Raw genomic sequence first — 23,046 nt, 5'->3', positions numbered from 1 at the left:
CCATTAACTGTGGGATTTAACTGGACAAATTTGAAGTTTAATAGGTGAACACAAAATCTGATGTTAGTCCTGCTCCCTTGCAGGAGCAACAGACCATGGTTCTTGTTAAAATAAACGTGGGTGAACTTTGTTGTATAAAGACATAATATTGCATATAGGAAATGTACGATGACTGATGAATTTAACTTCAGGGTGGCTGAGACCCACCCAGCCTATGGGTCATGTCACTACCATATGTCACATTTCGGTTTATATATTAGTGTTTTTTATTTGCAACTCCTCCTTTCCATTTCTATCTATTATAAGAGGAAAATTAATAGGTCAAAAAACGCCCTTAGATGAGGCAACACACAACACAGCTGCAGAGCTGACACGAGGGAGATGAATTTAGTGATAAACATTTCAAGGTTTATACCTAATCACTGGATAACTGTTTGTGTAAATGCTTTCTACAAATAGTTTTTCCTTCCTTGTCATTCTTTTGCAAGAAGTAACTGGAATACATGTTTTTATTTCCCTTTTCAAGAAAAGAGGGGATGTTCTGAGTTGTATCTGGAGGGCTGGTAGTAAAGTGGGAACAAATGTGAATCAGAAGTGAAAAGGTTGGCTCAGAAACTCCCCAAACGGCTGTTAAAATATTGTCACTTATGGAGCTACACCCAACCCAAACACTTGTCTGGGGTCAGCATGGTTGTTTGCGTGGCTTTTCTCTGCCGAGATTTGGGTTTGCCCCTCAGGTTGTGCTGGTTTCCAGCATCATGGAAGGTTTTCTGCTGGGCTCCAGATGCTCCTCCAGATGGTCATGGGTTCCTGAAAGTCCTGGAGTGTTTGAGCCATCCCTTTGGCCAAGAGAAGACTGGAGGAGAAGCTGGGACACCTATAGCTTGTGTTGGTCCATATGTTGTGCTGACCTGGAGCAAGGTGAGCTCAAACCCATCCCATGTGTCCATCTCTCAGCCACTCCTCTGGGTTCTCAACAACACTGATGGAGAACCTGTCCATGTGACAATGTGCTTGGTCTCCTTTGGCCATGGCAAATCCCTCTCTGGGCTCTGCTGAGTCTGTTGATCCATCTAGTTCCACCTGAGATAGCACAGGATGTATGGACACAGGCCTCCCGAAATTACCCATGTGTCTATGCAGAATGTTGTTGACAACTGAGAGATGAATAAATTCCACTTATGGATCAAATATGATCCAAATATGAACTGTTATTTATATGGTGAGTCTGTGCTGTCAGTGTAATCTAAAATCTAGGCTTCCATTTTCAAAGGGAAAAAATCAGCTACACTGTGAGAAATATCGTAAACTCCTAAAAACGCTCCAGAAGCTGAAGTATGTTGGTATCTATTGGGTGTGTTGAGCAGAAGCAAATTACTCTGAAATGACCATGAATATGCTATCAATTTTCTGCTAGCCAAAAAGAAAATACACAGAAAGAACGGGATTCATACCATCTCTTGTCAAAACAGGCTGTGATGGGAGATCTTGCCATGGAGGTGGAGCAGCAGAATGACCCGTCTCTGCACAAGGGAGGGAAAAATGGGCAGCTGAGATATTCCCAGAAATATCGGAAGCATAGAGGGAAAAGAAAGATTAATGGACTGTCTATCCATCTTGTTCTGATCTCCCTGTACTTAACCATCGCCTGGAGGCTTGGGTCAGCTGTCATCTCCTGTAATCCCAACCATCTGCTCCAGGCACCCATCCAGAGCTAATTACAACAGCCTAAGCTGCTTGCAAGAAGTGTTTAAGACACTTGGAGTAAATTGCCCTTTGGATGCACCTTCTCACCTCCCTCTTGGTCTTCAGAGGGGCTTTTGAAGATTAACTTGTGTGTCTCCACCTTTTCTGTCCCTTGAGGCTGCCAAGTGTTGTGATAGTTATTGATATTTGTGACAATAATTAGCATGGGATTCTGCATCCGTAGCTGAGCTTTTATTAGGAGTTCAGACTGTTGTGACTCTCTTGGATCCTCATTAAGGAGCTGGCAATGTACAATCAAGATTTGTGTCTCTTAGACACCTGAACTGTAGCCAAAGCAGTGACAAACACTTGCTCCCTGAGGAGAGGTGTCCATCGCCCAAAAAGACCTGCAGACACACATAAAAGCAGCACGTTGCTGCAAGTGAAGAACTTCATTCAATTAAAATATGCAGGAGGCTTTCAAAGGCTTAAGAGAGACCTTCTGGTTCATCTGGAAGGATGGCTTCAAGGGCTGGTCCTGCAGATTTATCATGGAGACATCCTGAGGCTGTGGTGGCATCCAAAGGGGCAGAGACCCTGCAGCTGGTAAGAGGAGGTGACCCTGTCCATAAGTGAGTGTGACCCTTCCCCAAAAGGTCCTGGTGAGCTCTGTTAGACTGTCCTGCTCTGGTGTCAATCCCACCTTTGGGGTGCTTTATACCAGGTAAAGGTTTGCTTCTCTGTGTGGGTTAAAGAGATGAAATATTTCTGCTGGGTTGCACTCTGGTATTTTGAATTCAACAGATCAGAAATTGTGGTGCTTATGGTATGTTTAAGGAGCCTGGGAGAAGAGAAGAGGAGAATGCTCTCAAGGAAAGATTAACCCATCTGCTGTCCCTGAAATAAAGTGATAATCACTTTAAAAAGTAAATAATGTTCCTATAAAGAAATACTCTGCTGATGGAGAATGGTTCTTCAATGAGTCTTCTAACCCTGGTGCTCATCTGGTAGGGTAAGACTTTCATTCTCTTCTTTAATCCTGTGAAGATTTAATAGTTTTATCCTGAGCCTTTGTGTTATTGGGGATGGAAACCTGTATTTCCCACTTTTGTTCAGGTGAACAGCTTGACTTGGTGCCTCAACTCAGGCAACCCCAGCTGAGAGTCTGGCTCAGCACAGCTCCATGGTCTCATCCATGGCATTGACTCCTCTTTGAGTGCCCTGACCACCAGATGCGACCCTGTGCTACCATCACCCTCCCTCTGAGGTGGTTTTCCTCCTCAGATGGCACCTTAAAACAGTGATTTATCAGTCTGGATCTTTTATTTCCCTTGACCATTCCCCTCCCTCGTGTTTTCTGCTGGTGGTCCCAGTCAGACCTTGTTTTCACTCAGAAACGAGGTGCAATTAGCTGTTGGGCGCTGCTGTTTGCACAAGGAGAGCATCCCGTGTGACTTTATATTCCAGGACAGCACAGTGGATCCCACTTCTCTCTGGGTTTAGTCAGCATGATACAGCTGGCTCATGCTCCTAAACACCCACATTTGTCTCCTGACCCTTAAATCACTTCTGAAAATCAGGTTTCATCTCCCAGACCACTTCTGGAAATATAAGGCATGATTAATATGACCAGATCATGATGTTTTGTAGTGCCTACTGTCCCCTATAAACAGAGACTCATTTACTAAAGGGTTGATTCATCATTTGTTAAACCCACATCAGCTTTTTATGCAGGAGACCATGACACTGTGGGTAACACTTTTGCTCTGAATGTCACAGGGGAATCACAACAGGTTTTATGGTGTTTACTCTCTTATTTGTATATTCTCTAAATTGTACCAAGGAAATGCTGGATGCTCACCCCAGTTTAAAATAACAGCTTCTCACACAAATTGTGCTCATGATCTCCCTGGCTTCACCTCCCCAAGATTTCTGAGGCTGTAGTATAAAGCTCCTCATGTTCTGAATAAGTTTTAGGACCATGCAACACCCATCTCTTCTGTTCCTCCCCACCTCCCAACAAATTAAAGACCCTTTTCATTACCACAATGTCTTTTCCAAAACAAATGAAAGAAAGCTACAATTTTTTTACATTTATACCAAATTACTACAATTTTAAGCAGAGATCTCTTCTTCTGGGCATGTTGTCATGATCAGTTTGAAACAGGGAGCAGTAGAAACAAATCTGGAGGAAAAACTTAATCATAGGAGGTCAAGTGAAGAACTGATGATTTGGTCTGTTTCACCTGAAACCCTTTTTGCTGCTGTATCCATCAATCTCATAGAAGTGTAGGTACCCAAATGGGATTCTGAGGTACAAGTGAACCTTCCCAAAGGTCTGACCCAAGTCAGAAAGCGGGAGGAGGTGTTTGGGAAAGCTGGGATGCTCAGCATTTGGAAGGGACCTCCTTGTTCCTCAGACAACCTCAGAGCACGTGGTTATGTACAGTCCACCCTCTTCCAGCTCCCTAGAAATCAATGGTCTGGGTGTAAGTTATAAACTTATCCCATTTCAGTTCAAATAAATCAAGACATGGTTTCCACTGTCCTATATTTCAGGCTTTTTCCTTCCTCGGCAGACACAAAGCCCTGGATGGCAGAGCAGAATCGTACATGGGTGGCTGAGTTCATTCTCGAGGGCCTGAGCGACCGAGCGGAGATGAAGGCAGCTCTGTTTGTGCTGTTGCTGCTCATCTACACCATCACTCTTCTGGGCAATGTGGGGATAATCATAGTCATCCGAGGTGACCCACGGCTCCACACATCCATGTACTTCTTCCTCAGCAGCCTCTCCATTGTTGACATCTGCTTCTCCTCTGTGGTTGCCCCCAGGACTTTGGTGAACTTTCTATCAGAGAGGAAGACCATTTCATTCACTGGCTGCATGGGCCAAGCCTTCTTCTATATCATCTTTGTGACGACGGAGTGTTTCCTGCTGGCCGTCATGGCGTATGACCGGTACGTGGCCATTTGTAACCCCCTGCTCTACCCCTCTGTTATGACTCGGAGGTTGTGCATGTGGCTGGTGGTGGGGTCCTACATGGGGGGTGTCCTCAACTCCATCATACAGATGACCTTCATCATCAGGTTGCCCTTCTGCAGCTCCAATGTCATCAACCACTTTTTCTGCGATGTTCCTCCCCTCTTGGCTCTGTCCTGTGCCAGCACCTACATCAACGAGATGATCCTCTTCTCCTTGGCCGGTGTCATTGAGCTCAGCACTATCTCCACCATTCTGGTCTCCTACATCTTCATCTCCTTTGCCATCCTGAGGATCCGTTCAGCCAAAGGCAGGCAAAAAGCCTTCTCCACCTGTGCGTCCCACCTGACAGCAGTGACCATGTTGTATGGGACAACAATCTTCATGTATTTACGCCCCAGCTCTAGTTACTCCCTGGACACCGACAAGGTGGTCTCTGTCTTCTACACGGTGGTGATCCCCATGTTGAACCCCCTCATCTACAGCCTGAGGAACCAGGAGGTGAAGGATGCTCTGAGGAGAACAACAGAGAGGATCACAGTCAGGCTCTGAACCCCGCTCTGTAAAGCCTGACATGGGATTTATCTCGGAGGCTGTGGAGCCTCCACCCACGGACACATTCAAAACTTGCTTGGACGAGGCCATGGGCAACCTGATGTGCCTGTGAAGTGGAACATCACAGGATAGTTTTTGATCAGAAGGGACATCTAGGAGATCTCTGGTCCTATGAATGGCAAGTTATCCACACATACATAGATTGGAGTGTGCATGTAAAAATACAATATTAAATATCTATATTATATAATGTATGATGCAATATATTATTGTATTAAACGTATATGCCAACACATCTGTGTTAGTGTTTTTTCTTGTCACCCTCTAGCCTCAGTTTAGCTGCTCAGTAAATGGACGTGGGAAATATTGTTGGTTTTAGCAGAAAAAATGTCTACACCAGAGAAATGCTGAATAATTTAATGGGTGGTGTTGGGCACTGGCGGTCTCAGTGATTTATGGTGCTGTGAAAAGCTCTTCCTTGGAAGGCTGGAAACACAAGATCCAAATGGATAAACTTGGAAGCTTTAATGCATTTAGGGGGTGATGGTGAATAAACCAAGTGACTGAAATACAAAATCTTGAATAGAAGTGTCTTTGAAGCCAGGCTCCTGAGCTGAATTGCAGGGTTAAACTGATCTCTGTCCCTTCTCTTTAGGAAACCATAGGCCTTTCTCCTTTATTTCCCCCCTACAACTTCTCCCTTTCCAAGCCTCGAAACAAAGCTCTAATTAGATTCCTATTTCATGCCCACAGTGGTTTGTTAAATACAAAGACAATAATATTATCAGTAGAGTTGGCATCCTGAGATTTGCACTTTGGAGTGAGGCAGTGGGGAAAAGGAATGAAAAAGACAACACATGCTGAAACAACAGCAAAAAGAGGATGATAATAATAATAATAATCTTTATTTCTCTTGCAAGAAGTCCTGCCAGAAAGTGCAGCTTCCCCCCCTTTCACCATGTTCTGAGCAGAAACTTTTTGTTGCTGTGGGAATTCAATACCAGCAGGGGGAACAGTAACCGTGATATTCCTCCTCCCCCCCAAAATAACTCTTCTGTTTCTTTAGCAGTGCAGCACGGGCAGGTCAGATAATGTCGCCATCCTACCGAGCTCCTCTGGGAGGGGGCGTGGAGGGACAATGTTTGGCTGGGATGAGGATTTTTCCACCTGCAAACACTTGATCTCAGCTGTGTTGTGGGGAAAATACCCTCTGAACATGGTGAAAATAACCCAAACGGGGACCTGACCCTGGTCAGCACCTACAAATCATCATCTTTATTATTGTTACAATCAAGATTATGAATTTGTTAATAGTTTATTATAGTAGTTGTTGTAATTGCTTTTATTTATTTATATTTTTATTTTTAGTTTATTATATAATATTTTATTTTATTTTAATTTTCATTTTATATTTTTAATTTTCATTTTATATTTTTAATTTTAATTTTATTATTTTATTTTTACTATTATATTTTTATTGCTATATTTTTATTTTGCTATTTTTATTTAAATTTTGATGATGATTTTATTTTTATTTTATTATTACATATTTGATCCTAAAGTTACCAGCCTGAACTTGACTCTTGCCATTTGCAAAGCACAACAGCACACAAATAGATCTATTCTTTAGACACCCTTTTCCTTATCAGAAGTTTTGTTTCATTTACTTCTAAATAAAATCCACGCCTGTTTATAGGTGAATGACTTGTTTTGGTTCCTTCTCTGCACCGCTGGGCTCTGGTGTTGGCCCTAAGAGGTGCCAAATGGCCATAACAGGTGCTGGAAGGGGGAAATTGTCAAGTTGCGATAGAAAAATACTGATCAGGGTTTCTTATACATCGTCACCATCTATTGGGCATTGGTGGGAATATCTGTTCCTTTTTATTTAAGATGAAAACATCTCTTTTGTTTAACTGCTCGTAAGCCTTGGCTGGCTAAGTGCTTTGTTCTTGTTCAGGACACTGGGAAATAGCATCTAAATAAATCAGAAGCAGCATCTATCCAGTTGGCCCAGCCCGTTTACATCGGTTACTTTCCCAGCATCAGCTTTAGAGCCTCTTAAAAATAAATGGGCAATGTCAGATGTTTAAACAATTTCTGACCAAGTTCCCCTTGAAATGACGCTTTAAAGTGCCTTTCTTTTTGTTTTCCTAATGCAATTCTTGGGTGAGATTTCAGGCTCTATGAAATCTAGGTTATTGAGTTTGCTCTGCCCTATTATAAATATATACATTTAAAATCTTAAATAATTCGGACTAACCATACACAATTTGAAGTGATAATTCCTGATATTTTAAATTATTTATTATTTTTAAATGATTCAAGTATTTTTTAAATTATTATCTCCTACATCAATTGTTTCCTATGGATCTACGGCCCATCTTCACTCCTGACAAACCCATCCCAAATTTCACAATAGAATGAAAATACATAGAAGGCTGAACTTTTAGCCCATGCAGGAGAAGAAATTAATTTCGATGTAGTTGATTTACGCAAATCACGTCCGTCACTACCCAAATAATCCCAGGTGAGCGCTGGGTAGTGAGTTAAATGGCTGAGGTTGCCTATATAGGTACCCGGCTCCTGGCTGAGGGTGGTGGATTCATCCCGGTGACGTTTGTGGGGAGTGAACCCACACTTTGCTGGGAAATGCTGAGCGTTAGGTGGATAAAATTAGGGTCTTTCTCTATTCTTGTTTATTTTGAGCAGACAAAGGGGTGAGTTTTGTCCTTTCCGGCAGGAGCTGCAGCGGGTGCAACAGCCTCTCAGCCTGGGAGCAAAGTGTGCCTGGAGTTGCTGGTTGCAAAATAAAGGCAGATACATCAAAATGAAAATTAATGCTGCTTTTTTTTCATTTGTTTTCATTCTGAGCACCAGTGTGAACTGAGAGAAGGACGTGCTGCATTTCCATTGCGTGCAAGCTGCGCTGGGGGCTGAGCGCTTCCAAGGAGGGTTTAGAATAGAGATATCACACGTGCAGTGGAGGAACATCAATTAACCATCTTTTGGGGTTTTTTAGGATGTATGAAACTACAGAAAGCACCATTTTAGAGTTGGTATTGTTCAAATAACACCTTCTGGTGTCATTAATTTACAAACCACATTGGTTATATTGTGATCTGGCAGTGGAGGGTGTCAGGACCCCTTTGAGCTGAGCATCGGTTGGTCCGACACCTCCCCGCAGCTCAGGACTATTTTATTTATTGTTTTGTTTTGTTTTGTTTTATTTTATTTTATTTTATTTTATTTTATTTTATTTTATTTTATTTTATTTTATTTTATTTTATTCCTTTTCCCTTTCCCTTTCCCTTTCCTTTTCCCTTTCCCTTCCCTTCCCTTCCCTTCTTCTCCTCTCCTCTCCTCTCCTCTCCTCTCCTCTCCTCTCCTCTCCTCTCCTCTCCTCTCCTCTCCTCTCCTCTCCTCTCCTCTCCTCTCCTCTCCTCTCCTCTCCTCTCCTCTCCTCTCCTCTCCTCTCCTCTCCTCTCCTCTCCTCTCCTCTCCTCTCCTTTCCTCTCCTCTCCTCTCCTCTCCTCTCCTCTCCTCTCCTCTCCTCTCCTCTCCTCTCCTCTCCTCTCCTCTCCTCTCCTCTCCTCTCCTCTCCTCTCCTCTCCTCTCCTCTCCTCTCCTCTTCTCTTCTCCTCCTTTTTCTCTTCTTCTTTTCTCTCTCTTCTCTTTTTAAATTTTATTTTCTTTTTTTCTTTTTAAATTTTATTTTCTTTTTTAAATTTTATTTTATTTTATTAATTTTTATTTTATTTCCCCCCAGCTCCATGACCACCGCGAAGGACAAAACTCTGGACACACAGGTAGATATCACATGGGAGAAGACCTGTCAGACCTTTGGACCTTTCCAGCTGCAACAGGAGCAGCCGTGAGTATCAAAACCACTTCAAATGGCAGAAATCCCGCTGTGAAAATCCCACCTTGTCCCACAGCATCTGCAGGGTCCCCGGGACGAGTGGCCGAGTGTCCCCCTTTCTGCCTCAGGGTGGTCAGGATGAGAAACCAGAGGGATGCTGCGGGCATTGCATATTAAACCATCTTATTAATGAGGTTTTTCTGCATTCACAGGATAGTTTGGGGTGTAAGATGCTTAAAACAGCAGTCAGCCAAACAGTGAATTTTAGCTCTACAGATCTGGAACCCTCCCCTTGTTTCCATACTAAGATTTTTGGGGATAACGTCCACCCTGACATCAGGAAAATGGGTCCCTGACCCTGAAGGCTGTTGGGTCTCGGCAGCCTCTGCTGTTTCTGCAACTCATAACATCACAAATTAAATCTCGGAAAACACTAGAGACAGGCTGCTTGGTGAGTCCTGGGGCAGCTTGGGGAAAGGTCTTGTACCATTTTGTCCACGAGATGCAAAATCTTGCAGAATTTGAGTAGGAAAGTGTCACAAATGAAGGTCCTGTCCCCAGGAGGACATGGAGAAATATTTGGGGGTTTGCTGGGAGTTATTGAGCGGAGTGTGGAGCACCCACCTGGCTGCCGGTATGAATAATACCTCATCCAAGACAGCAAGGCATGGGGTTTTAATTTAAATGATCTCCGTTTTAGTGGGTGTCTTTGGGCTGCAGATGTGGTTCCTGGTGGGCAGCACGTACACGGCACAACCCGTAGCCCTGGAAACCTCCCAGGTTTCATATCTACACCTCGGGTGGCTCCACGCGGAGCAGTTGGCTTGTCAAGTAAGAAAGAGCGTGGGCGAGCTTTAGTTAATTGTGAAATTGGGGTCAGTTCTCCAATGGCAGTTGATGTCTGCACCCAGGCAGGTGGACACTGCCTCGGGGGGAGGATTCGGCCCCAAACCGCTCGATGTTCATGATTTGTGACGCACTCTCCGGCACCCCGCGAAGCCTCGGACTCTGCTTTGCCCCCGGCATCTTGACACGGGTGGTGAAAAGCAGCTCTAAATCCCCGTTAATAACAGCAGGAGAGCAGATGCGTTGCTTATGGGACATCCCAAATGAGATGTCTGGGTCTGGACGTGAGCCTCACCCCCTCAGCAATGGGTCATCAAATAACGATGGCTTTTAAGTTTGGGGCTGTTTGTCAGATGCACAGACTCTTGTTTTGCTCTCCGGTGTAACTCTGTCAAGCAATGATTAATGTTATCCAGGAAAAATCAATGTTTATTTATTCTATCTGTCATAGGGTGTGATTTTAGGAGCTGCTGATTTCTCCCCGGTGAGCAGAACCAGCCTGAGATTATCTTTTCTCTCCAAGTCAGACATCACGTCTGAAGCAAACACAAATTCCGGCTCTTCTTTCTGCACCATCCTACAAGAGGAAAAATTACACTAAGGAAAGTCGCATTTTCCGGTGCTTTCACCTAGAAGAACAGGTATTTATTCCTCATGGACTAACACTGCACTGGGAGCACTCAAAAGATGAGCAATAATTTTGTTTTCCAAGCAGTTATTGTGAAAATCATGGACTTCCAAGTGTAAATGATTTTATTCATTTATGCTTTATTCTGGTATGGTATTGCCCTCCTTCCTTACCTTAAAATATCCACCTGCTTCCACGTGTGTTGCTGGGACTTGTATGTGGTTTTCTAAGGCTGAGCAGGGAGATCAGCCTTGAGAACTTGAGGTTTTCCACTCTCAAAGCGAATTAACCTTATATTGACTTAGTGGTGTAACTGCTTGATAGTAAAAAATTGACATTCTTAACATTATTACAGATGTTGTCAAACATTTTCATTTGAAAGACATAAAGCAGCTGAATTGCTTATATATTCAATATGGTTGAAGATAATGATACATTTGCATCCGAGTTTATTCTCCTGGGCTTCACAACCCAGGAAGATCTGCAGGCGATGTGTTTTGTTGTGTTCCTTGCCATCTATGTGGTCACTCTAGCAGGAAATCTGGGAGTAATTATATTAATCAGGATAGATCCGCACCTGCACACCCCCATGTACTTCTTCCTAAGCCACTTGTCCCTCCTGGACATCTCTTACTCCTCCACCATCATCCCCCAAACCTTGATGACCTTTTTGGTGGAGCAGAAGGTGATTTCCTTCGTTGGGTGTGCCGCCCAGCTCTTCTCCTTCGCCGCCTGTGCCACCGCTGAGTGCTACGTGCTGGCCGCCATGGCTTACGATCGCTATGTGGCCATTTGCAACCCCCTGCTCTACTCCGTGCTCATGTCCCAGAGGTTTTGCGTTGGGATGTTGGCTGGGGCCTACTTAGCCGGTGTGATCAGCTCTACCATACACACCGTTTCCATATTTTGTCTCCCGTTCTGCGGGTCCAGGAGGATCAATCATTTCTTCTGTGACGGCCCACCGCTGCTCGCCCTCTCCTGCTCTGACACCCGTATCAACGAGGCAATGGTTTCTGCTGTGGTGGGGTTCAACATCCTAAGCACCACAGTCTTCATCCTAATCTCCTACTTGTTGGTCCTCTCCACCACCTTGCGGCTCCGTTTTGTGACCGGTAGGCACAAAGCCTTCTCCACCTGTGCCTCTCACTTGGTCTCCATCACCTTGTACTACGGCAGCTCCCTCTTCATGTACCTGCGGCCCAGCTCCAGACACTCCTTGGAGCACGACAAGGTGGTCTCGGTGCTGTACTCCATCACCGTCCCCATGCTGAACCCTTTCATCTACAGCCTACGGAACACGGACATGAAGAACTCCATGAGGAAAGCAAAAGGCAGAGTCCTCTCCTCCTTGTCCATCCACGGTTCCTGGTCAGCTGAAAGGAGACAGCAACCCTGCCATGGTGAGAAGGGTTAGATATCGCACCTTCAAGAAAAAAGGTGAGATATTGCACCTTCAAGAAGCAGGGACTAAATGCACCTGGAAGCAGGACACCTGGAGAACACGGTTCTCCTTCAACCAGGTCTACACACCAGGTCGCCTTGAACCAAGTCTAGGATGGACAGAACTTTCCCTGCCTGTAGCATAAGACCTGACAGTTGTCATGTATTGGGCAGAAGGTTATTGTCCGAAGCAAATGTTATTTAAATACGGCCTAAAATAAGTGTTATTTATAATTATTAAAAATAATAATCAATTTCAGGCTTCAGGGAGGAAAAGGGAGAATGCAGGTGGTGGTTTTGCTCTGCTGACATTAAACCAGTCAGTGTCTGATCTCTCGTGTTCTATATTCATGAATAACCTCTGGTAATGTTCCTGCTATTAAGAGGATGTTAACTGAATTTTCCATGAATTTGAGGTCCAGACCATGATGTGAGGTCACATGAAATAATGCTGTGATGGTGTGTTGCTCATCAACACACTTCTCCATCTTGCTTCCCCTCCCTTTCATAGCTGGGTATTCTCTTCTATCTGCCCCATCCTTTGTGTTTTCTAAATGTCTGGAACAAAGTTATCATTTAGTATTTGTATTAAGGGTTTTAGAACGTCTCTTCATCTGGCAGAAGCTTTCAGGAATAGTGGACGCTCAGGATTTATCAGAATAAACCTGGTAAATCTGAATTACTTCTGTTATATGGTCAAAGCAGCTGTGTAAAATGATGCTTTTGAACAAACTTGTGCAGAAAGCAGTGAAGTGTATGGAAATAAATGTATTTGCTGGAGAGGAATCCCCATGGCCACGGTCAAACCATTCGCACAGCAGATGCTTTGTTTCGTTTGTTTCCGGCACTTTTCAACGCAACATTAGATGATCCGTCAGCTTTCCCTGTTGGTAGTAAAGGGCTTTTTCATCGAAACACTGAAATAGAGAGTTTGTGATAGCTGGATGAATAAAGCACAAATTGCCCTGGACTTGTTTGTCTTCAAGCCCAGGTGGTCCCTGTGCAGGCCCCTCCTGGAGAGCCGGCCGGGGGGGTGTTGGTGCAGCCAGAAAGGTGTTGGGGGGGGACAATGGAAAGGGAATTTTGCTGAGCAGATCGAAATAATTATCAGCAGGAGGAGGCTCCTGAGGGAGAGCGTGGCACACAAACACCTGAGGATAAAACCCTTTGCCAGCCTGGGCGAGCTGCTCCCCGGCATCTCCAACCCATCGGGTGGGCATCTCCAACCCATCGGGTGGGTGTCTCCAGGACCTGCGGACACCATGTCCTCCAGCACTGCTTTAAACCAAACAGGTAACGAAGGGTCTGAGGTCTCCAGCTGGTGACCCTTGTGCTGCCTCTTGTGTGCTTGGAAGGGTTTTATGTCCCGGTGGCACAAGGAGAACCAGCCCGGTGCTTCATGGATCTCTCTGGTATTCCTTAACCTGTAACACATTTCGTGCTGTGACTCCACTGATTTCTTTAGCTGTTTGTCTACTTCATACAGCAAAAAATATATTAATTAGTATTGATCAACACTAGGAAAATGGACACCGGTCCCTTTTTGTGGGAGCTGGACTCGGTGTTGTAAGGGATGAGGAGCAGGTTGCTTTTTAAATTCTCACAATACTGTAGTATTTGTGTCATTTAAAAAAAAAAATCTACATTCAAATGATCAATTCATAAAGCTAAACAAAGAAAAGCCTAATTAATGCCTCTGTTTTGTTCATATGGCTGAAGCTTCCCACATTTCTGCTGAGATGAGAAGAAGATTCAGAATCAAAGCTTCTGCTCCTCTCTGAAGTTCTGCACAAGTAGCTCCAGCTGTACTCGGCAATACTTAAATATTTTTATTATTTTAAATAATTTATTTAGTATTTAAATACTTTTAAATATTTAGCATGTCGAAGCTGTTTAAGACATGATGGTTCACGTTATGAGCTGGTCACCACCGGTTGCCTCTATGGGATGGAAACAGGCACCTCTAGGACACAAACCAGTTAATCCCAGTGATGGAAGTGTTGTCAATAGAGAGAAATTCGTGCTTCAAGGACGTGCTTCAAGAGTCATCCAGACGGAGCTACACCTACGTCTCCATGACCAGGTGATGTTGACCAAGAGGTCAATAAAGTAAAACGGGTGGTGCTGGGACTTAATTCTTCCATCAGATAATCCACCTGTGGAGGGGCTGGATGAGGGACATGGTGGGAATAACCAAGATGGAGCTTTGAAAAGTTGGGCTTGGATATGTTGTTCTATGATTCTGTTATACGATATGATGTATTTTACCACCATTAGGTGGATTTTGGAGTGCGTCATGGCTCAGCACAGTCGTTGGAAAGGTGTGTTGGAGGTAACAACGCTGCTCCAGCCCTGAGCAGAGATTTCTCTTCAAAAGCTGAAAATTGTAGGAATTAAAAATCAACACCAAACCCCAAAGCGATTGCAAGTGCGTGGCTTTGTCTCATGAGGAAAAGGCTCCTCCAGAGCTGGTGAGGCCACAGGAAAGCACCGATCCAATCTAAAGAAAATAAGAAAGAAAGATAATCCTTAAAACGTCCAGAAATCAGCGGTGAGAATCTGAATTGTCTCTGTTTTCCACATTTTGGCATGTGTTTATTTGACTTCATTTTTTTACACTTAAGTAAATACTTTGGTATTTCTTAGTGTATCATTAGTGCAGTCCATATAAATCGTGGCGGAATTATTCCCTTTTAAAATCCGGCTGTGTAATTAGCTCCTTCACCTATTTGATTTCAAAACTTGGATTAAAAGCAGAAATACACTTTGTATTTTTCTAAAAAGAATACACCATTTTCTTTTGCATTTACTTTATGGGTTAAACTCCAATGTTTCCACGGTATTTCTCACTCAGGGATTCATTTCAATGAGCCATTTTATTTTGATGCAAATTCACCTTGCAGAAATGACGGATGAGGAAAACCTCACTGCTTTGTCCGGCTTCATCCTCTTGGGTTTCTCCGATGCCCCAGAGCACCAAACCACCCTATTCACCATTTTCTTATCCCTGTATATTTTAATGCTGCTGGGGAACCTGACGATGATCCTGGTCATCAACACCGACCCCCAGCTCCACACCCCCATGTATTTCTTCCTGACCCACTTATCTTTCATAGATTTTTGCCTTTCCAGCACTATCGTCCCAAAGGCTCTGGAGACCTTCCTGATGGGCCGAAGCCACATCACTTTTTGGGGTTGTTTTGCCCAGATGTATTTTTTCTTTGCTCTGGCCATCTGTGAGTGCTTTGTGCTGGGGGTGATGGCTTACGACCGATACATGGCTGTGTGCAAGCCTCTGCTTTATGCCACCACCATGAACAGGGCTCGTTCCTATGGCATGATGGCGTTGGTGTACATCATGGGCTTCCTCAGCTCTCTGCTCCACACCGGCCTGGCGGGGACATTGTCCTTCTGCCGGGCCAGGAGCATCAACCACTTCTTCTGCGACCTACCTGCCCTCCTGAAGCTCTCGTGCTCCAGCACCCGCGTAAATGAGATCCTGCAGGTTTCTGATGCTGGGCTTAACACCTTGGGCTCTGCCCTGCTGGTCCTGGTGTCCTACGCCTACATCCTCCACACCATCCTGCAGATCCCTTTGGCCAGGGGGAGGCCTAAAGCTTTCTCCACCTGCGCCTCCCACCTGGTTGCCATCACCATCTTCTACATGCCGGGGACTCTGGCCTACGTCCAGCCTCGCAAGGCGAGATCGCAGGATCAGGCAAAGCTGGTTTCAGTGTGTTACACCATCCTGATCCCCGCCCTCAACCCCTTCATCTACAGCCTGAGGAACAAGGAGGTGAAGGGGGCCCTGAGGAAGCTGTGGGTGCGAAAGCTGGTGCCACATCTACCCAGGCTTTGAAAAATGCGTTATTTGCAGCTCTTCGGTGCTTCGGAGTTAACGAAGTTATTGGTCATTAGCGGTCTGCTTACAGACAAGGAGACGCAAGGGTATGGAGAACCAGCATAACGAATTGTTCTCTGCAAACAACTTCAGTTTAATTGTGGTGTGAGCCTTCAATTATTAATCAGAATAAGTGTCAGTGCTTTCCTAGCAAAACGGAAACAGTACCACGATGTTTTGTGTCTAGATTGTGTTAAATTAAAATATTGCCCACAAAACGGATGCTCAAATTGGAGGTAAATAATTACTAACATTTCTGTTGCCTGCTCAATAATATTTTTTCCCAAATTAACTCGAAGAACTGAGGAGCTGCTCAAGTCAGTGATATATAGAGAAATGCTATACGGCCCTGAATCTCTGAATTCTTTCTAGGATCACTATTAGGCCTGTTCTTACAAGGTTTTGCCGAGGTGCTCATCGATGAGGTCCCTTCATAAGGGCTGTGAGTGGGAAATATTAATAGCGGTTGTCTGCAGAAGAAGGGCCTGAGAAGGCTTGCAGGATACAGCCAGAGGCCACCCTGTCACAAGGGGCTGGTTTATCCACAATAAGTGACCTTGGCAACAGCAGGGCAGAATGTGACCATCCAGGTCATGGTCAGCTGGGACCTCAGGTGCAATTTGTGACCAAGAGCCATCAGGAAGCCCAAAGCCGTGGTGGTGGCTCTGGGGACATGGAGTCCTGCTAGCAACTTGTCATGGGCACACGTGTGTCAGCACATTAGAGAGCATGTCCCGAATAAAACCTTGGGTTGTCTTGTCTTTACATTTAGTGACCTTCTAATTTTTGGGTGCTCAGTAAGATGTCCAGGCTTTGTGTGACAAACCCTGAGCCACATGGGCTGAGTTACAGCTCTTCTGTATGTCATCGTGTGACTGAGGTGGAAAACACTCCCAAGAGAACAGTAGGCAAAGGTTTTTTAACATTTAATCAAGCTGCACATTTTGTGTTTAATGAACTATACAGTTTCTGGAAGGACACTATTGCTTGTACAATGCTAAAGTGAATAAATTATATGTTTTAAAATAAATACCTTTGTAAACCGCGGTCTTCCTAAAAGAACCATAATGAATGAGCACAATGGCAACGAGTTTAAATCAGCTTTAAGATGGCATGAAGTGAAATTATATAGAGCCTTTAATCCAAGTTTCTGATGGAGTTTTCATGAGAAGTTGAGGGATTTGGACAAGTTCTCCGGGAGGTGGGGAAGGTGAGAGCTGAAGCCCTTTATTCTGCATAACTCAGAGGAGGGAGGAGAATCGCTGACACGCAGCAAAGGGGCTCATTGCTCCTTTCTGCTCCGTCCTTCCGTCCTCTGTGCATCAGGACGCATCAGAGGAGCCTGGACATGGCGCTTTAACAGTGTTTAGGGTAAACCCCCAGTTTTCCTCTCCCTGAGACACCTGGGCGTGTGATCACCATAATCACCATGGTCAGCAGCAGCTGGGGCCCCCACCCACACCCTCTGCCCAGGGCTCAGGGCACTAATTAAGCTCAGCCCAGGGCCTTTAACCACTTTTAGAGCTGTGCTTGGTCCTGGTCTACATTGCACCATGAAAACACCATGAATTAATGCAAAGCAAAGCCCCGTTGTGTGCAAGCTGAGGACAAAGCAAGCTCTCAGGGAAGGTAAGTGTGATATTTTCTCTTAGGTTGTGGTTCCTATGGCCAGCTGAAAGAAATCTTGCTAGGAGTGTTTATGTTTTAACTATGAAAAAACCCCAATGTCTGAACTAATTCAGATGCAGCCATGTGCAAATGAACATTAAGTGACAGGTGACCCCCTCTGCTCTTTGGGGACTGGGCATCGCAGCTCTTATTGCTCCGTTGTCTTGAGGAAGAGCCGGCAGGGAGGAAATATCACTTACAACCACTCCACGGCAAGAAAACAGCGTGAAAACAATACTTCTCCCTAGCTAGTTATAGGAAATCCCATTGACCTCCTTGTCAACAGGGAGAAATATCCCTCCCAGCTGCTGCTGCTTCTCCTAAAGCAGATGTGAGGTGCCAGATCACAGAACTTACTGCTCTCACCCCCTGGTTCTCCTTCCTTTCCCCAATTCTATGGCACATCCCCTGGAAGCAAATGAGATGGTATTTTTTCCTTGTACTCAACCCAAAGTGGGGTGTTTTTTCCTTCTTTTTTTGGATATTCCTTGCCAAAAGCCTCCAGTCCTCCCTGAACTTGCCTTGGGGGAATCACTGCCTGAACCAGTGCAGCTTCTTAAGTAGCTTGAGGGGGAAATACCTTATGAGCTTGTTTTTACCACCTCCTGTGATATCACATCATTTCACAGAAAGAAACAAACAAGAGGTGACAAGGAAATATTTATCAGAGGCCTTTAATGACAGGATGTTTGTTAAATGGAGTCTCTGCAGATTTTAAAGCATGGTTCAGATTTGCTGTAAACACATGTGGTTCCTTACTCCTCCACAAGAGGAGTAAGGACTATTTGAAATAGGAAGAAATAGGAGTTTTATCAACGGATTGGGGTCAGTTTGACCAGCCGGCAACTCAAACCCATGTTCTTTGTGGTGGCTTTTCTGAGCGCATCCCTGACCCCCGTGTTCCTCAGGCTGTAGATGAGGGGGTTGAGCATGGGGACGATGAGGGTGTAGAACATGGCGGTGACCTTCTCCATGTCCAGCGAGTATCTGGAGCCCGGCTGCATGTGGCTGAGCCCCGCGGGGACGTAGAACAAGGTGACGGTCAGGAGGTGGGAGGCGCAGGTGGAGAAGGCTTTGTGCCTGCCCTGGGCAGACCTCATCCTCACGATGGAGAGGAGGATGTAGACGTAGGAGACGACAATGACAAAGAGCACGGACATGGAAATGGTCCCGTTGAAGGCCACGAGCAAAAGCTCATTGAGGCGGTCGTTGGCGCAGGACAGTTTCAGCAGGGGGTTGGTGTCGCAGAAGAAATGGTTGATGATGTTGGGGCCGCAAAAAGGCAACGGCAGCAAGAAACACGTTTGGATGAGCGAGTTCAAGATCCCCCCGATGTAGGAGCCGGTCACCAGCAGAACACAAACCCTCCCGGGCATCACAACGGCATAGAGCAGCGGGTTGCAAATGGCCACGTAGCGGTCGTAGGCCATGGCGGCCAGCAGGAACACCTCCGTGGTCACAAACAGCAGGAAGAAGAAATGTTGGGCGAAGCAGGACGAGTAAGAAATGGTTTTGTTGTCCACCAAGAAGCCCATGAGCAGCTTTGGGGAGAAGACAGAAGAGTAGCAAAGATCGACGAGGGAGAGATTGCAGAGGAAGAAATACATGGGGGTGTGCAGCGGGGGGGTGGTCTTGATCAGGGCGATCAGCCCCAGGTTGCCCGTCAGGGTGAGGAGATAAATGATGAGGAAGATGAAGAAGAGAGGCCGCTGCAGCTCGGGCTTGCTTGTCAGGCCTCGGAGGATGAAATGGGTCAGCATGGTGTCATTGCCAGGAGCCATGTTATCCTGCTCTGCAGTAATGTAGCTGTTGGAAGGAGGAAAAAAAGGGTGAAACGGGAAAAAGCAACAGCGTGGCTGCCATGGGAGGCTGCTGCCATGGGAGGCTGCTGCCATGGGAGGCTGCTGCCATGGGAGGCGGCTGCCATGGGAGGCTGCTGCCGCGAGGGCTGCGTTCAATCATTAATTAGAAGTACAAAGCTTTAATATTTGAGATAACATCTAACCACGCTCAGGCTCTCAGCAAACCCTCACAGCTCACCCCAAACCCTTCAGAAAAGCCGTTTTGTCCTAATTCTCTTAATCACAGGGCTGAAATTTTTTTAAAAAATCCATTTTTTCCTTTAAAAATAAAAAAATTGAGCGCAGTATTGTATCATTTGAAAAGTGGAGAAGGCGTGAGGGATTTGCAAACTTGTCATCTCGTGTCACCAGGAGGCAGAAAGGGGGATGTATTGAATGTTTCCTGGGAGAAGATGAGCCGGGAGTCCCGAATGCCCGCTCTGCTCCGCCCTGCTGGATCTCAGCTGCTCACACCAGCCTGGGACCCCAAATCTCCTGCTAAATAGCAAGAATTACCTGATTTCTGTCGATATTCTCGGTCAGGTTCCAGCGCAGAGGGAAACGTTCCCCCCAGTGTGGCAAATCGCAGTGAAACAGGGTTTTATTACACTGAGTTTTGTATCTGCGCCAGCTCAACTATTATTGACACCTTTTCCCCGCTCGCCATAGGGAACACGGCACTTTCAGGCAGCTCCTCGCACCCATGGGGCTCAGGAATGAATTATACCTGATGTGTTATGTGTTTAATAGAAATCTGATGGCTGGATTCATGGGAATCCAGGAGGTGAGGAGGAGAAAAAGTAAGAATCGCTTACAGAAGGCTCCTTATAGCAGAAAGAAAAGCAGTGCCCTCATTTCCAGACCACACAACACTTTAAATACAGTGTTTTTTTTCTAATCGAGCCTCCCCGGTCCCAGTTCCTCTCTTGCAGACATTGGGGATCCTTCACACGCCTGAGAGACTCTGGTGTAAACAGTAGAACGGGCATTAATTAACAATAATATCAGAGTGATGAACAGCAGTGGAAATATTTGCTTAGAATAGAAAATGTGAGAATAAACCCCACCTGGTAGTGAAAATGACCAGAACCAGAAGGCAGCGGCAGTGGGCTGGTACCTGGGGGGAAGAGCAGGGACAGAGGAGCTGGATGTGAATTACAGGAACCAAACCTGGGTCCCTTCACACCATGTGGATCATCCCTCCAATTTCCCTCCTGCAGCAGGGGCAGAGGAGAAACGGTTTCTCTGCAATATTCAGACCGAACGCTCTTGCATTTGAGTTACATTGCTGTGCTACAAAACTAGAGATTTCTTATTTTTTAACTTATATCTCTGTAACAGGCAGAGTTTTCACTTCACAAATATTTCTGAGGTTCCAACATACCAGAAATAACTGGTCGGATATTTCCAGGCTTTGGCTGCAGCTGCTTTTCCCTTCCACTAAATGAACTCCTTTTCTTTTGAGAACATCCCTGTGTACAAAAATCCACGACAGATCCACCCAACCTGAGCGCTGCAAACGAGGAATAATTTGGGGGCAGAAGCAGAAGGTTGGTTGTGGTTTTGTGATGTTTTTACCCCTCTTAGAGAGCAAGCATCGCGGTTTCGCCGTGGCTACGGGGCTTTGTGCGGCTCCACAGCACCGTCCTGCCCGCGTCTTCCCTCTGCACTTCGTGGATGTTCAGGGCAGAAAAGCAGCTTTAAAAATGTTTTTCGCAGCGGTTTTGTCCCAATAAGATGGTGCTGCACACTAAGAAAGCCTGAGGATAATGCCTAGAAATTCAGGTGTGTAAAAATATACAGTTTGGGTATATTCTGCTAGTGAGTTTTTGCCTTGAGACCAGCAAACTTGTAAGTTTGGATGCTGTGGGGTTTAATTTTCCTCTAGATTTGAAGCCCGATCCCGCAGTCCTGCGCGATATCACCACCTGACCCACCTTCTGATGCACCTTTTGTGCTGTCCACACAATCCTAAGGCAGAAAGATGAAACACGACCCGTTTTCCTCCATTCTGCCGATGGTTCCGATGCTTCCGAGGGAAGCGGCTCTTGCAGAGGTGACACAAGTGACACTGAGTATCGTGGCCCTGGATTTTCAACCAGAGATGACGCCGCTGTCCCCAAGGGCTTGTGTGGGGGGATGGCGTCCGGGTTTATTTATCTCTTTGGCCATCGGGGCTAAAATCCCTGCAGTAAATCACAGCTGAGCACTGAGGGATCATTAGAAACTCTCAGAAGAGTCTGGAAGAAGTTTGGACTCAGGTCCTGTCCCCCTCCATTAATTGCACAAGGCTCATTAACCTTTGTTTGCTCTGTGGTGATGAAGAGGGGGCGGAATTTTCATCTGCACCGAGCCACAGGTGGGAAAGAAGCTGAAAAAATGTGCTAAATAATGTTTAATGGGATGCCAGGGTCTGGAATTTATTCTCCTCTTTGGCCTGTGTGAGTTTAGAGCTTCACTTAAACTATGTATTAATAGTCTGAGCAGTTGAAAGCGTGAATGCTGGAACCAAGGTCACACACGTACATAAATGGTTTCTCTCCCTGCATGTGTAACAGGTTTTAGAGTCTGGACTTAGAAAAAACCGATTTCTCAAGCCACAGCTACAGAAAATGCCCCAAGGAAAAGCCTGAGGCCGAGGAAACGCTCGTCCAGCCTAAGGTATAAACCATTTATTCCAGTGTAACAGCATAAGCCGAGCCTACGAACACCAAAGCCTGTTTCTGTAATCATGCTTCTGATTTTACTTTGGGTTCATTAGAGAAATTCTATTAATTTAAGGGCTGGTTTTCTTTGTGTGAATCCCCTGAGAAAACGTTGTTCCTTTCAGTAAATTAAAGGTACCTGAAAAGGCTGTTAAACTCTATTGAAAGGTTTCCTCATCTGTCTCATGCCTTGAGGTATTCTTGGCACCGTAATAACATGATCTATAATAATGTGATGATAAATTAATTGCAGTTCGGATCAGCAAGAAGCAGTAGGACAAAGGACTTTGCAATGGGGCTCAGGCTGAAGACAAAGTTTGCAGTAGATAAAGTGTCTGAACTGCTGCGACTTCCAGGTGAGCGTCGGTGAAGGGGCAGAGAGATCTCAGCAACAGCAACATATTTTAATTAACTTTAATTAATTTATTTGAGATGTGTTTATCTTCATCATTCAGAACTCAAATTGTAGATAATCTGTGTATCATACTAGTGTGGAGCCTGCTATATATCCTACTAGAGAACACATAGTATAGCCTAATATACAGTGTACATATTGTACACTAGCAGTAGTAGAGCTTTCTGTGTGTTGTAATAGTGTAGGAGTAACTTACCCTGGAGTAAACGCGGGTGGAAGGTGCATGAAAGAGGAAAAAGAGACACTTGAACCATCTGAGCAGGTGGAAAAACCCCCGTGGCTCAGAGTGACAAGAGGTGATGAGGATTCGGGGCTGAACGCACAAAGATTCACAGGCAGAAACTTTGTTAAATGTAGAAATACAGAGCGGGTGAGAAAACACCCCTCCCATTGATTTTTAAAATGATTGTTCCCTGCAGTGATTTCCTGGCTTTTTGGGTGCAGACTCTGCAAAGAACACGCCGGGTAAGCCACAGGCGTGCTGACGCTTGTATCGATCCCAAAGCCGCAGCTGCCTTGGCT

The 23,046-nt window shown here is 45.3% G+C and overlaps 4 protein-coding genes across 4 annotated transcripts; 3 read left to right on the top strand and 1 right to left on the bottom strand.

Moving 5' to 3' along the window:
- Positions 1–786: 786 nt before the first annotated feature.
- On the top strand, positions 787–6,247 carry LOC102092801 (olfactory receptor 5J3-like). The gene is made up of 2 exons (XM_065066454.1): positions 787–921; positions 1,473–6,247. The coding sequence occupies exon 2, from the start codon at positions 4,220–4,222 to the stop codon at positions 5,216–5,218; it is 999 nt and encodes a 332-aa protein (XP_064922526.1). The 5' UTR covers positions 787–921; positions 1,473–4,219; the 3' UTR covers positions 5,219–6,247.
- A 4,395-nt stretch (positions 6,248–10,642) lies between these two features.
- On the top strand, positions 10,643–11,968 carry LOC102097621 (olfactory receptor 5AP2-like). Its single transcript, XM_005514851.3, has one exon. It carries the CDS (start codon positions 10,970–10,972, stop codon positions 11,966–11,968), a length of 999 nt encoding a protein of 332 aa, XP_005514908.2. The 5' UTR covers positions 10,643–10,969.
- Positions 11,969–14,899: 2,931 nt separating this feature from the next.
- LOC102097790 (olfactory receptor 8I2-like) lies at positions 14,900–15,853 on the top strand. The gene has a single exon (XM_005514852.2). It carries the CDS (start codon positions 14,900–14,902, stop codon positions 15,851–15,853), a length of 954 nt encoding a protein of 317 aa, XP_005514909.2.
- Positions 15,854–18,221: 2,368 nt separating this feature from the next.
- LOC102097972 (olfactory receptor 5J3) lies at positions 18,222–22,460 on the bottom strand. Its single transcript, XM_065066455.1, has 2 exons — positions 20,472–22,460; positions 18,222–19,369 (listed from the first exon to the last, which is right to left on the bottom strand). The coding sequence occupies exon 2, from the start codon at positions 19,342–19,344 to the stop codon at positions 18,376–18,378; it is 969 nt and encodes a 322-aa protein (XP_064922527.1). The 5' UTR covers positions 19,345–19,369; positions 20,472–22,460; the 3' UTR covers positions 18,222–18,375.
- Positions 22,461–23,046: the final 586 nt, after the last annotated feature.

The sequence above is a fragment of the Columba livia genome, chromosome 5 (genome assembly GCF_036013475.1).
Source record: "Columba livia isolate bColLiv1 breed racing homer chromosome 5, bColLiv1.pat.W.v2, whole genome shotgun sequence".
NCBI lineage: Eukaryota > Metazoa > Chordata > Aves > Columbiformes > Columbidae > Columba > Columba livia.
This window is presented reverse-complemented; position numbering and strand designations above follow the sequence as displayed.

What these genes read in the sequence shown, in the direction of transcription:
- LOC102092801 (XM_065066454.1), top strand. Translation starts at nt 4,220, where the DNA reads ATGGTTTCCACTGTCCTATATTTCAGGCTTTTTCCTTCCTCGGCAGAC.
- LOC102097621 (XM_005514851.3), top strand. Translation starts at nt 10,970, where the DNA reads ATGGTTGAAGATAATGATACATTTGCATCCGAGTTTATTCTCCTGGGC.
- LOC102097790 (XM_005514852.2), top strand. Translation starts at nt 14,900, where the DNA reads ATGACGGATGAGGAAAACCTCACTGCTTTGTCCGGCTTCATCCTCTTG.
- LOC102097972 (XM_065066455.1), bottom strand. Translation starts at nt 19,344, where the DNA reads ATGGCTCCTGGCAATGACACCATGCTGACCCATTTCATCCTCCGAGGC.